Raw genomic sequence first — 21904 nt, forward strand, 5'->3', positions numbered from 1 at the left:
TACATAACAGCCAGCTCTTCAGCACGGATTGAGAAGTCTTATCTAGTTATTACAGCTGAAACTGTAACTCGGGACCTCAAAATTCCAACTGAATCACCCATCTTCTCCACCCTCCAAAGATCTTTTGGTATCGCAGTCTCAAATGGCAAGATTACAGCCACAGCATCTTCCGAGACGATAAGGGAGCTGCTATCCACAGTCAATAATGTTCCTACTTGCTGGTCTTCAGGCACGAAGCCAGTTATGTGGAAAAGTGGTTTGACATTAGCATGTTGTGCTGCTGCTGCAAGCTGTCCACTTACATGACCAGAGCTGCGCAGGCCATCATGTTCAAGAGCATGGACTGAACTCTGCACACTAGCATTTCTGTTTGTCCCCGACATCTCCCGTCTGCAATGCAGGTCTACAAGAGCATCTTAAAATTCCATGATGTTCACTTGATGAACATCACTTGCTGTTGAAAGACTGGTCAGGTCAGAGGAGCTCTGGCCTGGTCATTAGTGTACTCCCGCGCTGAAGGACGAGTGAGTTACACAACTGGCAATAAAAAAAGATGTTCAAATCAGGAACTAAAGATGATGAAGTTCCCCACCCCTCTTAATTTGCTGAAATACATTTTCTTTTACCAGTAACTGTGAGAAGTGGAGGAACAACCACATTTAGCAACATACAGGGAGAATTTAAAAGAGGACATTTAAGATGGGCAGCACATTTCTGGCCCATGGAAAGAAACCAAAACACTTGGGGAAAACCCACATGGACACAAGGGAAACGTACATATGCAGACACTTTACAGAAGGTACCCCAGTCCAAACTTGCACTCAGGACCCCAAAAGCTCAGACGGCAGTGCTAATCACCATGGCACCCCTTCTTGACATAGTGAACTATCTAGATTCTTTCATTTGTGCACATTCTAATATCGCTGATCTTCGAGAATCCCTCCCCGCAAAATTAATACTGGAATCTTAAACACATTCTGCCACAACGTGAACATAACAGATCAGGAAGGTGTGTTGTTATAATCACATTTGACATTTAATACTATAAAATTATGTATACAAATATGTAACATTTAGTTGTACAAAAACTTTTTTTTTTAATTAAGTTTACAGCTCTACCTGGTCACAAAAATGAGCCACACACTTTTCATATATTTTTTTTTAAAAAGAAAACTTTTAGCCCTTTCAGTCGAATAATAATTTTCCTTTCAAAACTGCCGAGTACATCACTATGATACAGAAAAGGTCACTAAAACAGCATTTCAAACTTAATAGGCTTTTGCGAGATGGATGCAAGACATTCATTTAAATATAAATTAAATATTTTACATGTTAGTGTAATGTACATTCTGTACTTGTATTCGTGAAAAAGTACTAACCAGTGATATTAAAAAATTAAGACATTGGAAAAAAATATGTACTGGAAAACATGATTATGACAAAAAAGCATCCTTCTCACACTGTATTCACTTGAGATCTGACAAAAAACCTGTTACAGGCATCACAATCTTCCCCCTTTTTAAGGGGAATTTAAGATGAAATCATTAATAACCAGCAGTATCTCACAGATAAAATGTTGAAGCTTAAAATAAAATCCAGGTTTTTCACAAAAATATTTACACAAACATAACTATACAAATGTTGTATGAAATCCAAAAGCCAAAAAGTACTGTGGATGATTAGACGAAAATTGTCTTTTCTCAAAAATATGCAACTACCAGTGCACTAAACATGTCATTTGCAAAACACATTTCAACAATAATAAATAATTTGAGTAAGCAAATTTTAAAAAGCGATAAATTGTGTTGTCACCAATACATTTCTATCCACAATGTAGCAATTTACATACATTTTGTTTGAATTTACCTTAATTACTGTATCCACGTGAAGAATTTTGTTCATTTTGAGATACGTCCCTAATTTGGTCCAACAATTACAAGTATAAAATAGAAAGGGCTAGACAAAACAGACATGTCAATATTACTGCACATACAGATGTCAATAATAGAATGTTAACTCTTTAAGAAGAGCTAATGTTAATCTACATTGTTATAATATGTGCGGCTTTGGTTATTTCCGAATAAAAATCTGTCACCAACCTAGAAAATTTTACATGGTCGCAGACTGATTAAAACCACAATACTGCCAGTTTTAGAAAAGGTGATACTTTAAAAAAAAAAATACACCCGAGGCCTGCAATGATTCGCAGTCTTCACATTCCCATCTGCATGTCTGCAAAGTTGAAGAAATTGTCTACATCTCTTGAAGACGAGTTCTTGCTTTCAGAAACGAACACCTAGGGGAGTAGACAGCAACAATATGATGACCTAACAGTCACCCTCATCTCAGACAACACACCCACACCCTTAGATAGCAAGTGGATTGATGTTTCCCAGAAACGGTAGGAGTGCTATAAATATTTCTTCCAGATCCCAAACTGCACAACTTACAGATTTGTGCTATAAAAATGTACAATGTTTTTAATGTACAGTGAGTTTTTCACACAACAAATTAATATTTCATATTTGCCCAGGCAATATCTACTAGCTAACTATTTGGTAGCTGTTACCACACAGTGCTGACTTACCTTGGTGCCACTGAAGACTTCATTTGCAACCTGGCGACATGCCTCCACAACGCCTTCTCCATTGAACTCCAGCGCCACCACCGGGCCTGTTCCGGAGCAAAACGAGATCAAGGGACGCAAAGGACACTCTTCACACAGAACAACACAGATGCTTGTACGCCACCCTAAATTCAGGTTTGACATTTGAAGCAGTTTTCTACCCTCTTTATCATTCAAGGCAATGATTAAAAAAAAAAGTCACTTTTCCTAAAATTGCTTTAACACCTCTCAAAGGCCTCAATTCTTCTTTAAATGCATAAGAAAAGTAAAAAAGAGAGAAGGCCTTTTGGCCCATCTAGCCTGTTTGGAAGGCAGTAATTACTGCTACTTATGCAAGAATCTCATGCAGGTGTTTCTTGGAAGAAGCCAGGATATTGGTTTTGAAGAAGCATTTTAGCATTTGCCTTTTTTTAATTAAGTATATAAAATAGTGACTACTTGTATTAGCTCATATGCTTTTTGCTCAGCAACAGTATAAAAGGACAATTCAAGCATATTAATTGACCTTTTGACATTCATATTACAACCGCAAAGTGTCAACTCATTTTCATACCTTCTGTTTGCTTACTTCTTTGTTTGCTTATATGCAAGGTAAAATTTCTTCTTAAGAAGATCATCGAATACAAAGAAATGTTTGTAGAGAGAAAAAAACATCTCCTACTATGGAAACTTAGAGCGAGCTTTCCTGTGTGAGTCTGCTGTATAAAACGTATTGCATTTACCATCTTGGGGGGACAGATCTTTACAGATCTGTATGAGAGACTGCTCTCAGGTCTGCATGATCTTATCCTCCTCATGCGCGTGAATAAAGGACTCGGCCTGACCACACCTAACCTGAGTGAATAATTGTCTTCGACAGCTTCAATAACCTGGCCAGGTAACCTGTGCCATTCTCCCACATCCCTTTGTGTAAGTGCTTCTTGATCTCTGCTTGAAATGCACTTCCACGTAGTTTTCTAGGGTGGCTAATGAGAACTCGCTTCTTATTCAAAATGCTTTCAAAACAAAAATACCTTTTGTTATAAGTTCACTGAACTCTTCCGCATTCTGCTGAAAAACTCTGCTGGCATCCTCTGGGCGCATTGAGACTTCCTTCGTTTGAATCAGTGCAAAGCCTTTCCCTACTGCCTGTTTTGGGACAGATAGTCACACAAATATTTTGCACATTAGAATTGTAAAAAATCACAGCAACCGTACAATTACAGATGAATCTGTAGGCATCTTGGATGTTTTTAATCTACAACGATGCTGAAAGTTTCAGGTGTCACACAAAAACTAAAACAAAACATCGAAATAGTCTGAACCTCTCCCCCATATAGACAGCAACATTTTTTAAGTGCTTTTTCTAGAGTAAAAATGAATGTACAGCAAAACTAAAAGCTGTGGGGGTGTGGTCAGGGTGCAAGATTTGAAACTGGAGGTTCACAGGTTCAAACTACAAGAGAGACCCTGCTTGAGCAAGGTACTACACTTAATGTGCTCTGTACAAATGGCGCTTTGAATAGACAAGTCAGCCAAAAAATGCCGAATACATTTTTCACACCTTAAGGAGTGTGAAACCCGAAGGCACCTGAAGAAGGCTTCACAGCGTTTTCTCTGTTCTCTTTTCAGCATGGAATAAACCTATTTCTTGTTCCTTAATACATTTTTCTGTGCTTTAATAGGATGTGTAAGAATTGGCTTTTCGGCCCGTGGACACCGAAACACACAAAACGATCGATGTTCAAAAACAAATTCATTACAGCCCATTTCTACACATCCATGGCATAAATACTACATCCCTGTGACAGAAAATAATAATAATTTCCATGTAGAAAACTGAGAATGGTGAACTACAGATTTACTGCAAACTAGCAAAGAGAACTTTTTCCTACTGCTCGCATACAAATCAAGCGATTGTCACATACTGGGAACTGCAACTTTAACATGAGTGCTAAACAAAGCACGGACCACTGCTGTCCTACCCCCATCCTCGGAATGAAAAGCAAAAAAAAAACACAGAAATGTGACCAAAAGGATCAGATAAACCTCCATGGAACTATAACAAAATGAGGAATATCTTAAAAATGCAAGCATTTGTCAAATCCAGTGACAATCACTGACTTCCTTCATATGAACGGACTAAATCTTGAGAGACTTTTAAACTATGGCAGAATAAGAAGAAGGGAACTTTGTCAGCACAGATGTCATTAAGATTCAGAGGAAATCAGCTGGTGCAATGTGAGCAACACTCCTTCATGAATAAGGTCTCTAGGGAAGTATCCGACATGGGGAGAGGCCTCATTTGAAATTACTCGTGGATACAAAAGAATCAGGGATTCGCTAATAATATTACGTTGATGTATAGGATCAACTGGGAATGATCAGACTCTCACACGTAATGGAAATATGTACTATATGGAAAATGTTTGTGACAAACGCATTAAAGAGTTTATTTGCCAAACAAGTGTTCAGGAAGAAATCGCAGCCCCATAAGCTATCGTTTTGTTCAGTGCAGGCCCGAGCCTCCTATACGGCTGCAAGCCGTTACTGTGGCAACAATAGTCTACATAACTGTCATCCGTTACCATAGTAGCACCGAATCCAATTAACACCCTCTTCAGATACTGCTACTGCTCTGCACTTTACAGTAGGTCTAAGGAAAGGTTTTGCCCTCACTCTTTAGAGTCACCCGAGAACTGCAGGCAGTGTCATTCTCTCGAAGCACTGATCAGGATTTCTTTAACCAGGCCAATCAGAGATAAGGCAATCGGCTACAGATAAGGGCAAAAGGAAAAACAGGTCTTTTGTTTAGGACCTAAACACCTGTGTTTAGGATACAATGGATACAATCTTTTATATTCTGGCTGATGCTGCAAAAGGTTTGTTTTTAGACTTGTTACTTCCAATCCCAGTGTGAAGTTCCACATTTTGAAGCAGATACAGTGGAACTGGGACTCTGACTTGTTCCTCCCAGACTTACTTTCTGAATCATACAGGGGACTGGGCAGAGAAAATTTGGCTTCTCACAATATTTTTGGGGTCTGCACAAAAACCTTGGGCACATATTATAGGCCAGGATTCGACATTCCTAATTTGGGTATGTTAAGTCAGTACGTCATGCCACATTTGTACAGTGTCCTAAAAATCTCATGTATGATTAATTAGATTAGTACTTATTTTAACCTTATTTAAACTACATGGCTATACATGTAGTTAACTGCTGTCTGGGCACAGGCAAAGCTTGGAAACCATGTCAGGCTACACTGCTGGCAATTTCAAACACAAAGATGAATCTGCCGGACTGACTGCAGTCATACAATTTTAACCAGTTTTGGCAGAAACCTATTTTCTCTTCTGGTTGGATGGGTGCGTTTCGTTTTTCAGACGCTCAAGAGAACAAGGTCGCAGGCTGTTATCATAAAACTAATAAACTGTGCTGTAACAGCAATCTAAGGGACAACATATGGAGAAAGGAGAGACTGGGGACATGAGTTATTGTGTAGCAGTGGAGTTTAGCTCACTGTGTTCAGCTATCTGAACACTAGTGGTGTTGGTGGGGCCAGATCCTAGATTTTCTGATGGCTCGCAAACCGTTGTCAACTCTTGCCTAAGCTAATGTTTACTGAACACGGTAAAAACACAGCAGAGATCTAGTGCACTGAAGTTATTTTTAAACTTGCAAAAAGAAGAAACCTTTGCTGAAAACAATCAGGAGGAAATTACACCTTTCAGTGTTCAAGATGGCTTCTCGAGATTAACAAGGCATAAGCACTTGCACATGATGAATTTAACCCTGCTGGGCTAGGTGCCCCCAGGAAAGATCCAGTTTAGTATGACCTGACTAAATGTTAGATCAGCAGTGACTAGTGGAGTGAGTGTATACAGCTTTTACCCATTATTCTTTGAGAATTTTGATTAAAATAGGCAGAAAATAGGAACACAGAGTCTATACTCTGTGAATCCTCTACTTTGATTTTCCTGCTCCTTTTACCCTCTTGGGCAAAATAACATACATGAAGCACAGAGTGTTCCAACTATTAACCACAAATTAATCAATGACATAAATAAATCAAATTAAGCAAATGAATCACCCCCCCACACACACAGGGTGGAATGAAGAGCCTTCTCGATTTTAAAGAGCAAAGCACGACACAGACCAGTAAAGAAATCCTGAAGCCCATAGGTTAAATGGTGTGGTCTAGTCTCACATTGTAAATCAATGCCAGCCACGGTTTTGTTATTTTTTTGCCACTTCCTGATTCCTTTTCAGTGGCTTTCTGTCGCAATTGGAATGCCATGATGCACACAGAGGGAACACGGGACAATCAGGACACGCGTGTAGTTTCCTGCCACACCCAGCCCCGCCTACTCTAGCTGATGCACCAAGATTTGTACAAAACCTTCTAAAAACCTTCCTGATCCACTAGTTCTGTCCTGCTCCCTACCCACTGCCTTTACCAGAGGACCACTGCTTCTTTTCTTTCCAGAGAATGGAAACGCATCCTAAAATTACCAGTCGAGAATATGAATAATCATTTCCTGAACTAAACTTACGGTCCTTCGTGTGAGCATTCTTTTGTTCACTGCCAGCAGCCATATCACCCTGCAGCTCTCTACTGGCAACCCACTGAAGCGAAGCAGGGTTGAGCCTGGTCAGTACCTGGATTGGAGGTAAGCTATGGCTGCTGCTGGAAGTGGTGTTAGTGGGACCAGTGGGGGGTGCCCACCCTGCGGTCTGTGTAGGTCCTAATGCCCCTAATGGTGGGGACACAATACTGTAGTGGGCGCCATCTTTCGGGTGAGACGTTTAACTGAGGTCCTTACTCTCAGTGGTCATTAAAGATCCCTGGGCATCTCTCAGTCAGAGTAGAGAGAAATCCCAGCGTCCAGGCCAAATTTCCCCCCTTGACCTCCGAATTCTCCCCATCTATAACTGGCTTGCACCTGCCCAATTGGACTGGTGCCCCATCCAGCGTGTACCCTGCCTTGCCCTCTTGCTGGCCACGACATGTATGGTATGGTATAAAGTGGTAATAAATAACAGGAAGTTTGAATGTCATGTCAAGAGTGACCCCATGCGCTACCGGGTGGATATGCTCCGCAGTTAAGAGGCCCAGATCAAGGCCTGAAAACTCCGCTCGTTTGCAGTGGCAACAGCAAACGGAAAAACAAAGCGCCAGATCGTCAAACCCGACAAACCCGCCCGCCCTTTCCAGCGAAAGGAAACCTCCCCACCTCGTCGATGAGCTTCCGGGCGTTGGCCGTCGTGTAATCGCCCGCGAAAAACACGAAGAGGCAGGACTCCTCGCTGCCCTTGCGCCGCTGGCCGCGGGTGACGGGCACGATGCTCCGGCCGGCGGAGGCGGCCACCCTGACGGACTTGAACTCGTCGGTGTCGGGCGCCGGCACGTAGGCCTCCACGCCCGCGTCCTCGGGCAGCAGGCCCCAGTTGGTCTCCCCGGCGACGGGCGTGAAGTCGTGGACGGTGCTCCAGTTGTTGTTGAAGATGCTCAGGCCGGCGTCCTTGAAGTGGAAGGCGAGCTCCGGGTAGTAGTACTGGAAGCAGCCGAACTTCATGCCGGTGGAGGACTCGATGATGGGCTGGGTGGCGCAGCACAGGAAGACATCCATCTTCTTGCAGTCCCGGGTGCGGAACTGCTGGCAGGCCACCACGCACTTGCAGTCCCGGCAGTTCCGGAAGAACACGCTGCCCTTGACCGGCCCCAGCACTATCCTGCAGTTTGTGCAGTCGTCGATGGTGACGGTGGCGGAGTGGTCGAAGATATAGATGTTGCAGTTCTCGCAGTCCTGGATCACAAACTGCTGGCCGTTCAGCTTGCCGGGGAGGCGCCCTGCTGTGTCGTCCCTGAGACCGGCCAGCGTGTAGTCCTTGGGATCGACCTGCAAGAAGCACCGCGAAATGAGGAAAACGCAAGACACCAAAGCAGACAACACTGCTTTTATTTCGGTATAAGCAGGCTGATGAACGAATGCCACCCAGCACAACGGTCTAGAGACTACAACTGTAATACTTTAAAATTGCGAGATTCAGTAACTTGTGGTAATCGCATAATCCGCAGTGAGAGCAAACTCCATCCGTTCATTCCGAGAACGATCCCGGGAATACTGCTGCTCGACTTCAAAGACCCGACGACCTGGGATGTTGGGAAAACGGGCCCTGGTGTGAGTGTGCGCGCGTTTGTGTCGGTGTGTGCCCTGTGATGGACTAGTCTGGTCCAGGGTGTATCCCGTCTTGCACCCACTGCTCGCCAGGATGGGCTCTGGCTCCCCTGCGACCCTGAACTGGATAAAGCAGGAATGGAAAATGACTGCAAACCCGCATCTATCCTAGAAGCATAGAAAGCAAAGTGACAATACTCCCTGCATCAGATGCCACCACAGACACCAATTAACCTGCACACCAAACGAAAAACCAGTGAAAACGCACGTTAACATGCAGACTCCACACAGAAGGCTTTCCGTCCAGAATCAGTCTAGACTGACAATCAGCTGACGTCAGATGGCAACAAGCAGGAGAAAAGCGACTAGAAGGATTGATAGGCATGGCTTATTAGCTTGAAAAACATCACAAGCAATAAATAATCATCAGAACCATTCCTAAGAAAATAAAATGTCATGGGGGTGGGACATTAAAAAACTACTACAAACTTTTCGGGGGGGTTTAGTCCAGCTGGCTCTGCGAATTACGCACACCAGTAGACCGGGGACTCCCGCTGATGAACCCAGCAACATGAAGATCGAGACACTTTCGCTTCTGCGCCGCGTATGGGTGTGGCAGACACTTCTAGACCAGCACATACTGTCAGAATGACCTACGCACACTGACAGCAGTTCCCTTTTCTGGACTTTCCGATTTATTTCATTCCGGCGGATAAGAGAGCGAAACAAAACAACTGTTCTCGGGTTCTTTGGTTTTGTTCTTCCTGTTTCGGGAGACCCGACTCGGTGCGAGTAGATAGCACTCGGGTCTGAGGTAGCTCCGGATACTAACGAGTTAGAAAGATCAGGGAATGAAATGGAAGTAACATGTGGAAGACGCGTCACGTAGGGTGGCGGGTTGACGACACTTACAAGGTTACGTTTGTCGGACATTATCTCCCTTCAACCCAAACATTCTCTTGCCGCCTAGTCCTAAAAGCATGTTGTTTCAGTGTATATGCTTGCAAAGTAACAGATATTAGATTTAACCGCAAAATTGTACAACAAAATCGTAGAATTAAGACACATAAAAGAACAACAACAATTGTAATAGTTATTACTATGATTGCTGTTCTTATTATTGACAGCGGTTGCTGGGTTGTTGTCAACTGGGGTCTGGGGGGGATCTTTTAACACAGATCAGAAGTGCACTCGGAAAAACAACCTGACTCGGCGCACAACGAAAAACCGGGCTGTCAACACAACTGAAATCACAGCATTTCAGCGTTTTTCCATCCAAGAGCGCAGAACCCTTCAACCCACCGTGCGACACGCGTAACGCATTAAGATATCGATTCTAATCCGATAAAGAGCTGAGGGTACAGATGAGAAGGGGGCTGCCCAACTTAACGTGATGTAACGAACAATTGCCAGACTTTAGCCAGAACCCCCTGCTCGTAACACAACACCTATTCTCAGCAACACAACAAGACAACGACCAGCTTGGGAACTGCCTGCGTCCCTTGGGTCGCACCTCGCTGCCGGGAGGCTGGATCGCTGGTGATCAGTTTTGCAGCACCTCAGTCCTCTCCCTCCTGTTAGGCTACAAACTCCCGCTTTGCGCCTCTGCGTTGAGTAATCACATGTGTTCGACCTTTCCCGGAGTCGAGCTCTAATAAAGAGCGAATACAATGTTGTTTTTAACTGCCGAAATCACGTTACCTTCTCGCGTTTGTCCCAGCTGTACTGTTTCGGCGTCTCTTCGGCGTTGGGTATGCTCGCCGTGGTCGTAGATGACTCCTTTTCGGATTTCCTTTTGGATTTCTTCGAATGAAAGCAGCCCATGTTGGAGGTCCCTTCGTCACTTTCTTTGAGGGTATTATGATAAGGAGGGAAGGTAAACAAATAGACAAGGCTGCGCTCCACCTGCCTGTCGATAGTTGCTCTCACTACGTTCGCAACTCCCTTTCTCCCCCCTTGCTCTGCTCCCTTTCCGCCTGGAACAGCATTGCCCCGCCCCACTCAGGGAGTGAGCCAATCAGCGCTTCCTGTGACCCGATATTTGAGAACCGGAAAGCCAATAGCAGGCGACACTAGACGGACATACGAAAGCGAAAACGGGCCAATCAGCGCTTAGCTCTCGTCACACTGAGCATGACAATGACTAAACCATCACTCTAATAGAATTGTAGCCTTTTTTTGCGTTGTTTGAGACGTTTAGTGGTATTTTAATGTTAAAAATATTTAAGTTGTGTGTCAGTCATGAACATCTTACTGAAACTGTTTTCCGATAATCTGTGATAGTGGTGGAGCCCAGGACCTTATATCTGTCCTGCTCAATCGATGGCAAAACCTCACCACAAACACACAGTACATTGACGCACAGCAGACACTGTAAAAGTTTCTGTTCTCCTCCCCACTGATAGCTGGTGTGTTGTGAGTGTACTAGTGTACTTTGGCTGCCATCCCATCATCCAGGTGGGGCTGCACATTGGTGACAGTGGAGGGCTGTCCCCATTACCTGTTAAGCGCTTTGAGTGGAGAAAAGTGCTTTATAAGTGTAAAGATTATTACTTTTATTATTACATGTTAATTGTACATATGCACAAGTGAGCTACATCTAGTAACCACATTTATGATTCATGTCCAATTTAACCTTCATGACACTATAGGTGAATGATTTATGATTACCTTGCAAAACAAATTAATAGATGCACTGTTGCTTCTGCCATTAAGAAGACGCTGCTCATATATTCCACAGGACAAAGAACTTTAAACATGGCAGAGAAGTGACTTAAGATTATCCCAGGCGTAGAAAACTCCTAAGAAGCAGCTAGTCCAAAAATAGTAATCTTTGCGGCAGGCATGCTGATCTCTCCGGCACCTGTAAAAGAGTATGACACTTGAGCTGAAAGCATTGAACCCATTATTTATGCACATCTTGGCATATCAAAACATCTCTGTCAGATTCACACTGCAACATCTCAGCTTGCAAGACTGGAACCAGAGTATGGAGTCCAGTGCAAGGTGGCTGGAGCTCTTCAGCACTGATTCAGCAAAGGGTTTGTCTCTGTTATCGCATGCTTGGGCTCACCTGTGAGCCCCGAGACCAGAGCTGAGTCATAATGGTAGAAGGAGCTGCCATTGTCACCCCCAAAGAAATTTCACTTCCTAATGGCAGCTGGCAAGATCTCTTGGCCGGTATGTAGAAAACATAAGAAACGTTCCAAGCAAGAGGAGACCAGTCGATCCCCTAACCCTCCTTGGTAGTTTGTACATAATTGGCCCCAAAATCTCATCTTTCCATTTCTAGAAAGAAACCAGGGTATCGACCTCAACACTATAATGCTGTGCAGCTTGTTCGAGACTCCCACAACCCTTTGGGTAAAGGTGTGTCCCCTTTTCTTACTTCAAATGTCACATGGTTTCTGTTTGTGCCTTCTGGTTCTTGCTTCATTGTTTGTTCTCAGAAGTGAAACAGTAGCTTTTCCAGATTCAAAGAAACCACTGCGTGTTATTTACACTGGCCATTGGCCAACAGTAGGATGAGTCGCTGACTCAAAGAGTGTCATGGAAATTTGTGAAACACACTGGGAGATGTTGGCACACGTGCTCTGCTGCTGTGTGAGAAAGCAAAGAGCAAGCTGCTGTTGGCCAGCCTGGGTGTGAACAGTCAAGCCATTCACCCTTAGCCTCAGATGTGGCCCCAAGAGACTGTTATTTGTTATGACATTCTGACATCTGTGGTGTGTTCTGTGGTTTGTTGTGGTGTTGTGTGATAGTGTAGTGTCACGGTTTGTTCTGTGATGTGGTGTTGCAGTGTTCTGTGTTGTGCGTTTTGTGGTGTTATGTTGTGTTACATGTTGCGTTGTTGTGGTGTTGGGTGACGTGTAGTGTCGCGGTGTGTTCAGTGATGTGGTGTTGTGAAGTGTTGTGTGGAGTTGCAGTGTGCTGTGTTGTGTGTTTTGTGGTGGTGTGTTCTGTGATGTGGTGAAGTGTGTTGTGTGGTTTTGTGGTCTGTTGTTCTGTGGTTTGCTGCGTGTTGTATGGTGTTGCGGTGTGCTGTGTGGTGTGTTTTGTGGTGTTGTAGTGCATTCTGTGATGTGGTGTTGTAGTGTGTTGTGTGGTGTTGTGATGTGTTGCAGTGTTCATGTGTTTTGTGGTGTCGTGGTGCTTTCAGTGATGTGGTGTTGTGGTGTGTTCTCTGCTTTGTTTTGGTGTTGTGTGTTGTATTGTAATGTGCTGTATGGTGTGTAGTGTTGCAAGGTAAGTATTATATACTCAGACCAGTTTAACTCTTTAAATTCCTATTATGTGTAAACACACTGTATTTAGATCTAAAATGATATAGAATTCTTACCAAACGCTTACACATACTGTTTTTTTTCTGCCGCTACACCGATTGATGGTAGGTCTACTTAAGTATCTGTACACACACATACACCAGAATCCTGATCTTTTAATTGAGAAGCCGTGTCCATTGGAGAAGTGGTATGTGGAACATGTAACTTCTTTTCCAGGGTGCCAGCCAGACAGATAATCCTGTTCCATATGGGGTCTGCCATCTGATGCCAATTAGGAGATCGAAGCAGGAGCATTAAAAAACAACAGAAGACATAGGATAGGTGTGAGAAGTGTAGATACAGAATATATGTTCAAATGAATAGTATAACATACCATCCTAAAATAAATGAACCTACTGTATAATACTTTTACTAATCTGTACCAATAGCATATTTATAAATATTTTTTATAATGCATTTGTATATACTGCTTCAACTCTTGATTTATGACTTTTAAATAGCACACAACTGCCAATGTTTTTTCTCAACCTCTCATTTATTGTCCAAAACCACGTCACAGTTTTTTAGGAAAAAATGAAAAACATTTTATTATCAAGCAGACATCACTGTAAAGCTACAGTAAGCTGTAAGTGTTCCACTTTTATCTGAAGTCATTAATGGGACGAAAAAGAGGAAAAAAGTACTGAGAATTATTTTTCTTTTTACTCTAAAACAAACACCTCCAGTCCTCTAATCCTCAATGGAGGATCATAACCCAGTGAGTTTTACAGGTCCCCCTTTTAAAGTGTAAGAATATTTAGAACGTATTGAACAAGTAAGCAATTTATCTGTTCAATATGGGAACTCTGGTCCTTGAGGGGAGCTGGATTTTCACTTTTTTATCCCACACGACCTCTAAATGGCTCAATTAAACACATGATCTGTTTAACTGGTCATAATGGAATTGCTCCAGGTCTTCTGTAATTAATGATTAAAGTGCAATGGACAAATTGTGCTAGATAGGGGATGTCCCAAAAAAATTGCCAAACGGTAAAAGAAATGATTAAATCTGCACATAACGTCTCCCGGTGAAGGGATTTTGCCTTCTACAAGGGGGGATGTAAAAGTCTCACTCTTCTGTGGTCTCGCAGAACCGGTCCTCTCAGATTCAGAGCGTTTCTCCTCTGGGCTGTACAGGCACATGCTTGACATGCTGGACACGTTTGTGCTGCAGGGCACAAACTGTTTCTTCGCTGGACCTGTGGATTGGCCCCAGCCCTTCGAGGATTCTCCATTCCAATAATTTGGTTTTTATGTTGATTCCCAATGATTTAAAGTTTTCTGAGCCTCCACTAGGGAACACTTTGTTTTATGTGGTAATTAAAGTTGAGGTTCTCTGCACCATTTCCTATATGAATACAGTATCTAATAGGCACGCAGATACTACAGATACTGGTTTTTATACAGTATTAGTTTGAAAACTGCACTTGTTCAACTGTTCAAGGTCTCTTTTCTGTGAGCCTTTGTTTTAGTCATGGGCTCGAGAAACTACTTGGAACACAAAAGCTATGCATGGTTTTTCATGCACGTTTAGTATATGGTCTTTTAAAACATAATTTTCACCTTGCCAGCATCCTTTTTCATTCTAAAGGGTGGCCTAGAAATATTTCAGATTCACGGCTGTTTAAAAACGTCGTTGGTCATTTCATTCATGATTTTGAGACAAATATTTCGACCACTGATCAAATTAATCCAAATCAAGCAAGGTACATTCTGGCACAATCCTTAGATTACAACTGTATATTCAGATAACAATAGTAGTTTGCCTTTGCAGAAAGCGTCGTGTAAAACGGTACAATTGCAGTATTTTAAAAAATGTGATTAAGTGAGCACCAGATGGCGCTCTTACACACACACTCTGCTGTTGCTGATGCATGGCACTGCACAATCGTTTGGTGTGCGTGCTTTGCTAAAGCAAATCACAGCACTCTGTGAGCTGAGATGATAAATGAATGTTCAGGTCTTGCACCACTTAATGAAAACAAACTGCATGGAGCCTGCCTTTGCTGTTAAAAGGAACAAGACTGCAGAATCTGCTGACTTATCTCTTCGCAAAAGAGCTCTTCAGAGACCATTATCCGTAAACATATCGTTAAGATGCATCCTTAACTGTTGCAGCAGACGTGTTAAGCCACTGTCTGTACTCTTATGCTCGTGTTTTTATTTTCAGTAATATGTCTTTAAGATGGAAAAAGTGATGTCTCACTGTGAAGTGCGCATATTTGAAAAAATATTTTTGTCTATTCATCAAAATGGAAGCGATTCTAAATGCACATGACCTCTGTTAAATATTTGTCGAAAACTAGCTCCGGTTAATTTCTATTGTAGCTACAGTATAAAGATTCGAGTTTCTTTATGCTTATTTCTAGGATCAGCAAATCTCACAGAGTATGTAAGCGTGATTTTAAAAAACGTAAAAGTTAAGTATATGGTTTGTTAGCTTGTTAGAGGATTGTTTCCGTTTTGGAAACCCATTAGTCAGAACACAAAGCTTGACCTGTCTTAAGTAGAATGAGGTTACCTGCTCGCCAGAGAACCTGCAGTTACAAAAGCCAAAACAATATTATTGATGGTGTTGTATGGATTGAAAAGTGTCACAGAACAGGTGAGAGCTTGCTCGAGTTGGCACACAGAGGCATTCCGAGTTACAGCGCACAGAGCATCGCGATCATTCAATTCCCTTATTGATTATGGCCTAACAGCGCCGCCATGCAATTTGCCCAGCGCTCAGTGTGTGCTCAGACTGGGAAAACACAGGCCTTGATTGATGACTGACTCTCCCGGGTCTGCAGTGATTAGGAAAACCAAACGTCTTCACACAGCGTCTCAGTCCCTGGCAGACGAAACGACGCTGCAGTCTGAAATGAACTTGCCTCATCTCTGGAAAACGGCTCACAACTCATCTGTGAATGACTGGTTTCCCTCCAGAAACTGCCCTGCTGGGCTTAGGAAAGGAAGCAGACACGGCTGTACTATGGTTCCCGCAGGCAGCTGCCTGCAGATAGTTTTTGCTTGTTATCGGTTCTCTGCCGGCTATGAATAGCAGTACTGAAGCCTGCAGCTGCCTGAGGCAAAAGTGGTAACTAGCGCATACCAAAAAGCTACAAGCCCAGCGTGGTGAGCTGAGGTATAAGTAACCCGTATTTGTCTATTTTTACATGTATGTCCATATTATTAATATTATTATGTACTGTACACCTTATTAATATGATTATATACGACATGTATATCTTAAAATATTAAATATATCCTAAATTTAAAATGGGATATATATAAACGAAACACAACAGAGGCGTTTATATTTCATGCATCACTTCACAATTCTTTTTTATGGCTGTTCTACAGATTTACGTTGTCCTCATTTTCTCATCTGCTCCCTGTGCTTTAACGCGCTTGGCCGTACTGCATTGAACGGATTCTGCTGTTTCAAGAGGCTAGTGGAAACGCTGTAGCTTCAGTGATATAATTTCGAGTTCAGGCAGGGAGCTGAAAAACATATGATTTAGAATGTAATGAGTCAACTGCATCCTGGGTAGTTTTCAAGCCATGAATACACCCATTTACAGACCCTGGCAGCGCTGACCGTTCATTCTCATAGCAGGAAAAAAAACGTCGCACCTGCAGTGTTGAACCGACCTACATATGAGATTAAAAATCCTTTTATTAGAATCAGAAAACACATCTCCCTTATATAGCCATTTCCGTCACCAGTATACAAACAACAGGGTCATGATGGACTGATACAAGTACTGTATTCAAAATTGCCAGACACTGACAAACCACTTTTTTTCTTCAAAGTAAACAACTTGTTAAAATATACAGAAGGGGAGCACACATTTTTGTTTGGTCTTTGATGTAAATGTCACAAACTAAGTAAGAGCAGTAACTTAGTGCCATTAGACCTATCTCAAGATTGTATTAAAATTCTAGACATTATATTCTAGACAAAATAAAGCAAACTACAACTGTAAATGTCTTCTTAAATATTAGTTTTATGGGAGGTGGGCATTATAGTTCTTAAAACAGATAAGTAAAACTACTTCCTTGGGTCTTTCTAAATGTGTCATGTACAACATTATGACCAGACAGTCGTCCTGAAATGCTGATTTGTTGCTGAACTTATATTACTATAATAATATAGTGCTTCTTCAGCTTTGTGAGCTGTTTGAGAATACTTTGATGTTGGCTCTTCATTTCTCAAGACAGATTCCTATACAGTATTTGCCAAGCTTGCTTTCAAACTGGCTCAATGATGCCCCCTCAGGTTGCTCTTGGTAGAGGCACTGGACAGGCCTGTCCATAATCATATTTTTTCAGTTTGTTCTTTCATCAGACCCACAGGTTCACAGTATCAGACAGCATGTCAGCATTGACTCTCATTGTGGCACAAACACCACACAGTGTCCTGCAAACGTTTTGGGACAAGTGAGTCAAAACTGTGACTTGTGCTGTACAGTTATGCAATTTGTATTTGTGATCATGAGATTAAAATGCATAACAAGTACACTGTTATACAATATATTTTGGATTAATTACATTTATATATTTGACCATATTATAACAAAAATATATGTGGTATCTACCTCAGTGATCGGAAATGAGTGGAACTACTGGGACTACTTGGATGCATATCCCTTTGAAGCAATAATTGCACGAGACAACCTTGATCTCACAAACTGAAACTGCAACACTTTCTGCAATTTTCTCTTCCTCTAAAAATATTATACTCCTCCTAATCCGTTTTAAACTTGTACGTAGAATGCAGGTTGTGCCATACTGGCATTTGCAGGTGAAGATTCCTCCCGGATGTCGCAGATGTGCTCAGGTACAGCCAGCACGTTTCGGGAGTGTCCTGTGATTGAGCTCTCCGGGAGGTGTGTGACCAATGTGCTTTCTGATGCTGATGTCTCTGGTGTGCTTATGTTGCTTAGCCCTCTACTGCTGCTGCATGAAGATGAGACTCAAGCTGTTAATAATCTTCAAGAATCATGGCTTCTGTTTTTCGATTCTATAAACCTGTTTTAAAGGGTAGGCTTGTGACTCAGATATGCTCAAATAGAACTTGATTAGATTCATTTAAACAAATTGTTCTTATGAAGGGGTGTAGGAATAGATGACATTTTGCTCTTGAAAAAGCTTCTTGATGTGGCCACATGCTTTCTGTCACCTTATGTACTTAGTGTAGTTTGCCCCTGTTACATAATGTTTTCTGGTGTGTGCCTTCATTCTTTTATTTCTCAGTGTTTGATGTGGTGTCTTGTTTTGTTCTTAAAATTATAATAAATATATGTTTTTTTAAAAATCACATAATACCAGATGAAAACGATAATCTGTGTTATCTTGTCTCTGACACAATTTCTGTTTTTTTCTGTATTTTTCACTTGATGCTCTATGGATACTGGTAACAGAAATTGGCATTACAATAATGTATTAAATAACACATCTATTGTTTTAAATTAGCAATCATACACGTTTTGAGCTCTGAGAGGAAAAGGAAATCATTGCTAAGCAGAAAATGAAAAAGGAAATCAGGGTTTCCTGTTTTCCTTGATAAAACCATGGGTTTTGTATGGTTACTTGTAGGGTAAAAGAAGAGCAGTCCCCTGTGTGATGTTCACTGCTAAATGTCAAAACAAAAATATGTTAACAAAGCATTGTTCGTATACAGCACAAGAAAAGATGAGAGAGTTCTTGTTGCAGTCAATACAGGCTAACAACAGTATTGCCATAAAGCATTTGGAATTATGACTGATCATTCACAGGGAGATAAGCTCCAAGATACATCACAAGAAAAAGTCAGCTGAGTGGCATTTTGTCAGTTGAGTGGTGTTTGGTAATTCTTCTACAAAGTCAGCATTGATAAAGAATTTGAAAAGTAAAATACTCTGAAACCCAAATCAGAAACACAGCACAGCACAGTGAAGTCCTCCGTTTACTAACTAATATACTAGTACACTTACTTTAACAGTATAATTTCTAAACTCAATTGCAGTTTCGTTTCGTGGGGCTTTAAGTACAGTAACAAGTGTTAGTCTCTGTTTTTTGCTACAGCATTCAGAAGAGGTTCCTGTTAATACTCAACTGTGTTTGTGTTTTCGAAGTATAAACATCAAAATTTATCGGACATGTCCATTTCAGTCAGATGGATGGATGCAGTTCATGTTACAGCTTTTGTAAATTTTAATTTTCTGTGGAACAGAGGAAATGAAATTCAGCTTTACTAAAAAGAATGTACTTTTAATTTAAGCTTAACACTCGGGAAGAGAGCATGAAATTTCACTACGTTCGCACATATATTACACTGCTTTACTTCATCGTAGGTCATGCACTGCTTGCAAGACCCCGTGGAGATCCCAACACACTGTCTTTCAGCTTCTTTAAAATTGTTCACTTTACACAAATAAGGAAATAAAAAAGATGTGCTGTTGTCGAAGCCTGTCGAATATTTGTCGATTTATGGAGTTCAAGTGAGTTGACAATAGTAAAGCTGACCCATTAGATTCATCATATTGGGTACAGTCTCACACTGTAAAAATAAAACACATTTCAATGTGAAGTTTTCTCCTTAGTCTCCAGCTGCATAATTTCTCTCTACAAAGTCCTCAGCGTATTGGGCATCACTGGAGAAAGAAGGAGGAGAGCCATTTGTGATATCACTGAGGCAGCAGAGTAAGCTTCAAGATGGCTCTGGTTAAGAAGAGCAGGTCCATGGGGTTTTGCAGCTTAATGCTACTTGAACACAGATCATGGCCTGATCAACCACAATGTGTCTAATGTGATGCCTTAATGACTCCAGTGCTGTTGGCAGCAAGTTTCAAAATGCTGTATTTCCAGGACATTCCACTATTTATTCTTGGAAAGCAGGCAAGAATGCACTGCGTGGTGCAACATCTGGGCTGGTTTCTGTTGCAGATGAGTGGGAGTTAGAAAAGGGGTCACGAGTCATGCACAGCTATACCGCAAAGTGCATTACTGACATTACTAATATGTGACAAATGAGATGAGCAGGAAAGGCAACATATCCCCTGTTCTTTTTTTAAAAAAAGCTGCGGGAGCAATGATATGCATTTCAGTCACAGCGAGAAAGAACAACAACGCTGAAGAAGAGGAACCCCAGTGCATGGACGTGTACTGTATGTGTAAGGGCGAGAGCAAAATCCCTAGGCATCCTGGCCAAATTTCCCCCTGGCCTTTACCAGTCACGGCCTCCTAATAATCCCCATCTGTGAACTGGCTTCATCACTCTGCTCTCCTCCCCACTGAGAGCTGGTGTGTGGTGAGTGTACCGAGTGCACTATAGCTGCTGTCGCATCATCCAGGTGGGGGTACACATTGGTGGTGGTGGAGGGGAGTCCCCATTACCTGTAAAGCACTTTGAGTGGAGTGTCCAGAAAGGAATTATTATTCACGTCATTGGTTAGAAAAGGGGCATATTATTTTCAGTTGAAAAATGCCAAGCATACAGCAGATAATCTTGTACATCATCTCAGCTCGTAGCTCAGTAATTGTGCGGCTGTGGAGCCGGTGGTTTACCCATTCCCAATGTGATCTTCACGTTACAAAATCCTCTACCCATCCTTCCCACTGCGCTTTCGCTGAGAATGCATTGTAGTGAATTACAGCGGCCAAGAAGAGAAGTGTCTTTCCCCCATTGTCTTTTAAAGATGTGGCTCCAGTGCTGCCGTTTCAAACATATTTTCCAGAGATCACAACAAATTGGCGCAATGGCAAATGTGTCACCGTCCTTCAACATTAGTTTATCTTAGTTAAATAACCGAGAAACATTAATGCGCAGCATTTCCCCCATTCTCACGCGACTTCTCACAGGAACAGGCAGAATGAAACGTTCATCGGGATTTTGACCGCCGAGACAGACTGATTACCTCCTCGAAACGTTTCTCGCCAACTCGCAATGTTCGTGCTTATGTTACCCAGTTGTCGCACACGACAGATTTACGACTCAATCCTTCGGTACTCCCGGGCCCTCACAGAAAAGGGGGACTGCAACTTGGAGCTGCAGTACGTCCCAGAAATGTCGCAGTGTGCCTTTAAAAGGTTGAGCTGTCTGTATCTGCCGTAGGCGGGCGTTTCTCGGTTCTTTAGACTGTTTCCTTGTCCTACGCAGTTCCACAGTCCGGCGAAGGTACTAGCACCTTGCGCCATGGAGCTGACAGACAAACCCCCACACTGGGGAGTATACTTTTTCGAAAAGAAGACGGTCATACCCATCCTAATTTGCTTGATTTCTCAGGTCTGCAGGACGCGTGCGGAGGACAGCGCTATGGAGGAACTTACCACAGAGAAGGAGGCTGAAGAAAGCCATAGGCAGGACAGTGTGAATTTACTGACATTCATCTTATTGCTGACATTAACAATCCTAACCATCTGGCTTTTTAAACATAGAAGAGTCCGTTTTCTGCACGAGACTGGTCTGGCTATGATATACGGTGAGAACACGTATCTGACTAATTTAGTCTCGTAATCTATGACGAGCTGTGCTTTAACCTCCTGGTATCGTGCGTGTAAAACCTCAGAATATGCAACAGACTTCAAGTTCGTCGTAAAACGTGGGAAATTAAATTTGACTTGAAAGATGAAAATAATACCACTCACGTTTTAACGCTGGATTATGCAGTTCGTGTGACGTGAATCTTGTCACGGCGTATAGCTTTTGCTGTATGAATTGAAGTGTAATTTGGCAATTCCTCTAAACTGCTTCATTTTAATTTCGGGGCATGCATTTAATCTTTCCACGCTTCAGCAACCACCTCGTTTGCATGGTCGTCCAGTACCA

General features: G+C 42.2%; 2 protein-coding genes and 1 long non-coding RNA gene across 5 annotated transcripts in view; 1 reads left to right on the forward strand and 2 right to left on the reverse strand.

The window, feature by feature from the left end:
- Window positions 1–1014: 1014 nt before the first annotated feature.
- Window positions 1015–10779, reverse strand: rp2 (RP2 activator of ARL3 GTPase). Its single transcript, XM_006639135.3, has 5 exons — window positions 10490–10779; window positions 7844–8509; window positions 3640–3754; window positions 2588–2673; window positions 1015–2296 (listed from the first exon to the last, which is right to left on the reverse strand). The coding sequence occupies exons 1-5, from the start codon at window positions 10610–10612 to the stop codon at window positions 2213–2215; spliced, it is 1074 nt and encodes a 357-aa protein (XP_006639198.1). The 5' UTR covers window positions 10613–10779; the 3' UTR covers window positions 1015–2212.
- A 5604-nt stretch (window positions 10780–16383) lies between these two features.
- On the reverse strand, window positions 16384–21492 carry LOC107079515 (uncharacterized). Its single transcript, XR_001480456.2, has 2 exons — window positions 21406–21492; window positions 16384–16596 (listed from the first exon to the last, which is right to left on the reverse strand). It is a non-coding gene; the product is annotated as an uncharacterized lncRNA (long non-coding RNA).
- slc9a7 (solute carrier family 9 member 7) overlaps window positions 21164–21904 on the forward strand; it is a 55938-nt gene continuing 55197 nt past the window's right edge. The window contains exon 1 of one of the 3 annotated variants that reach the window (XM_006639229.3): window positions 21164–21557. In XM_006639229.3, coding sequence (XP_006639292.2) covers window positions 21272–21557 — 286 coding nt within the window. In that variant the 5' untranslated portion in view covers window positions 21164–21271. The remainder of the gene's footprint in view (window positions 21558–21904) is intronic. The other 2 variants (XM_015364299.2, XM_015364298.2) reach the window with 2 other exon arrangements.

The sequence above is a fragment of the Lepisosteus oculatus genome, chromosome 15, assembly GCF_040954835.1.
Source record: "Lepisosteus oculatus isolate fLepOcu1 chromosome 15, fLepOcu1.hap2, whole genome shotgun sequence".
Lineage (NCBI taxonomy): Eukaryota > Metazoa > Chordata > Actinopteri > Semionotiformes > Lepisosteidae > Lepisosteus > Lepisosteus oculatus.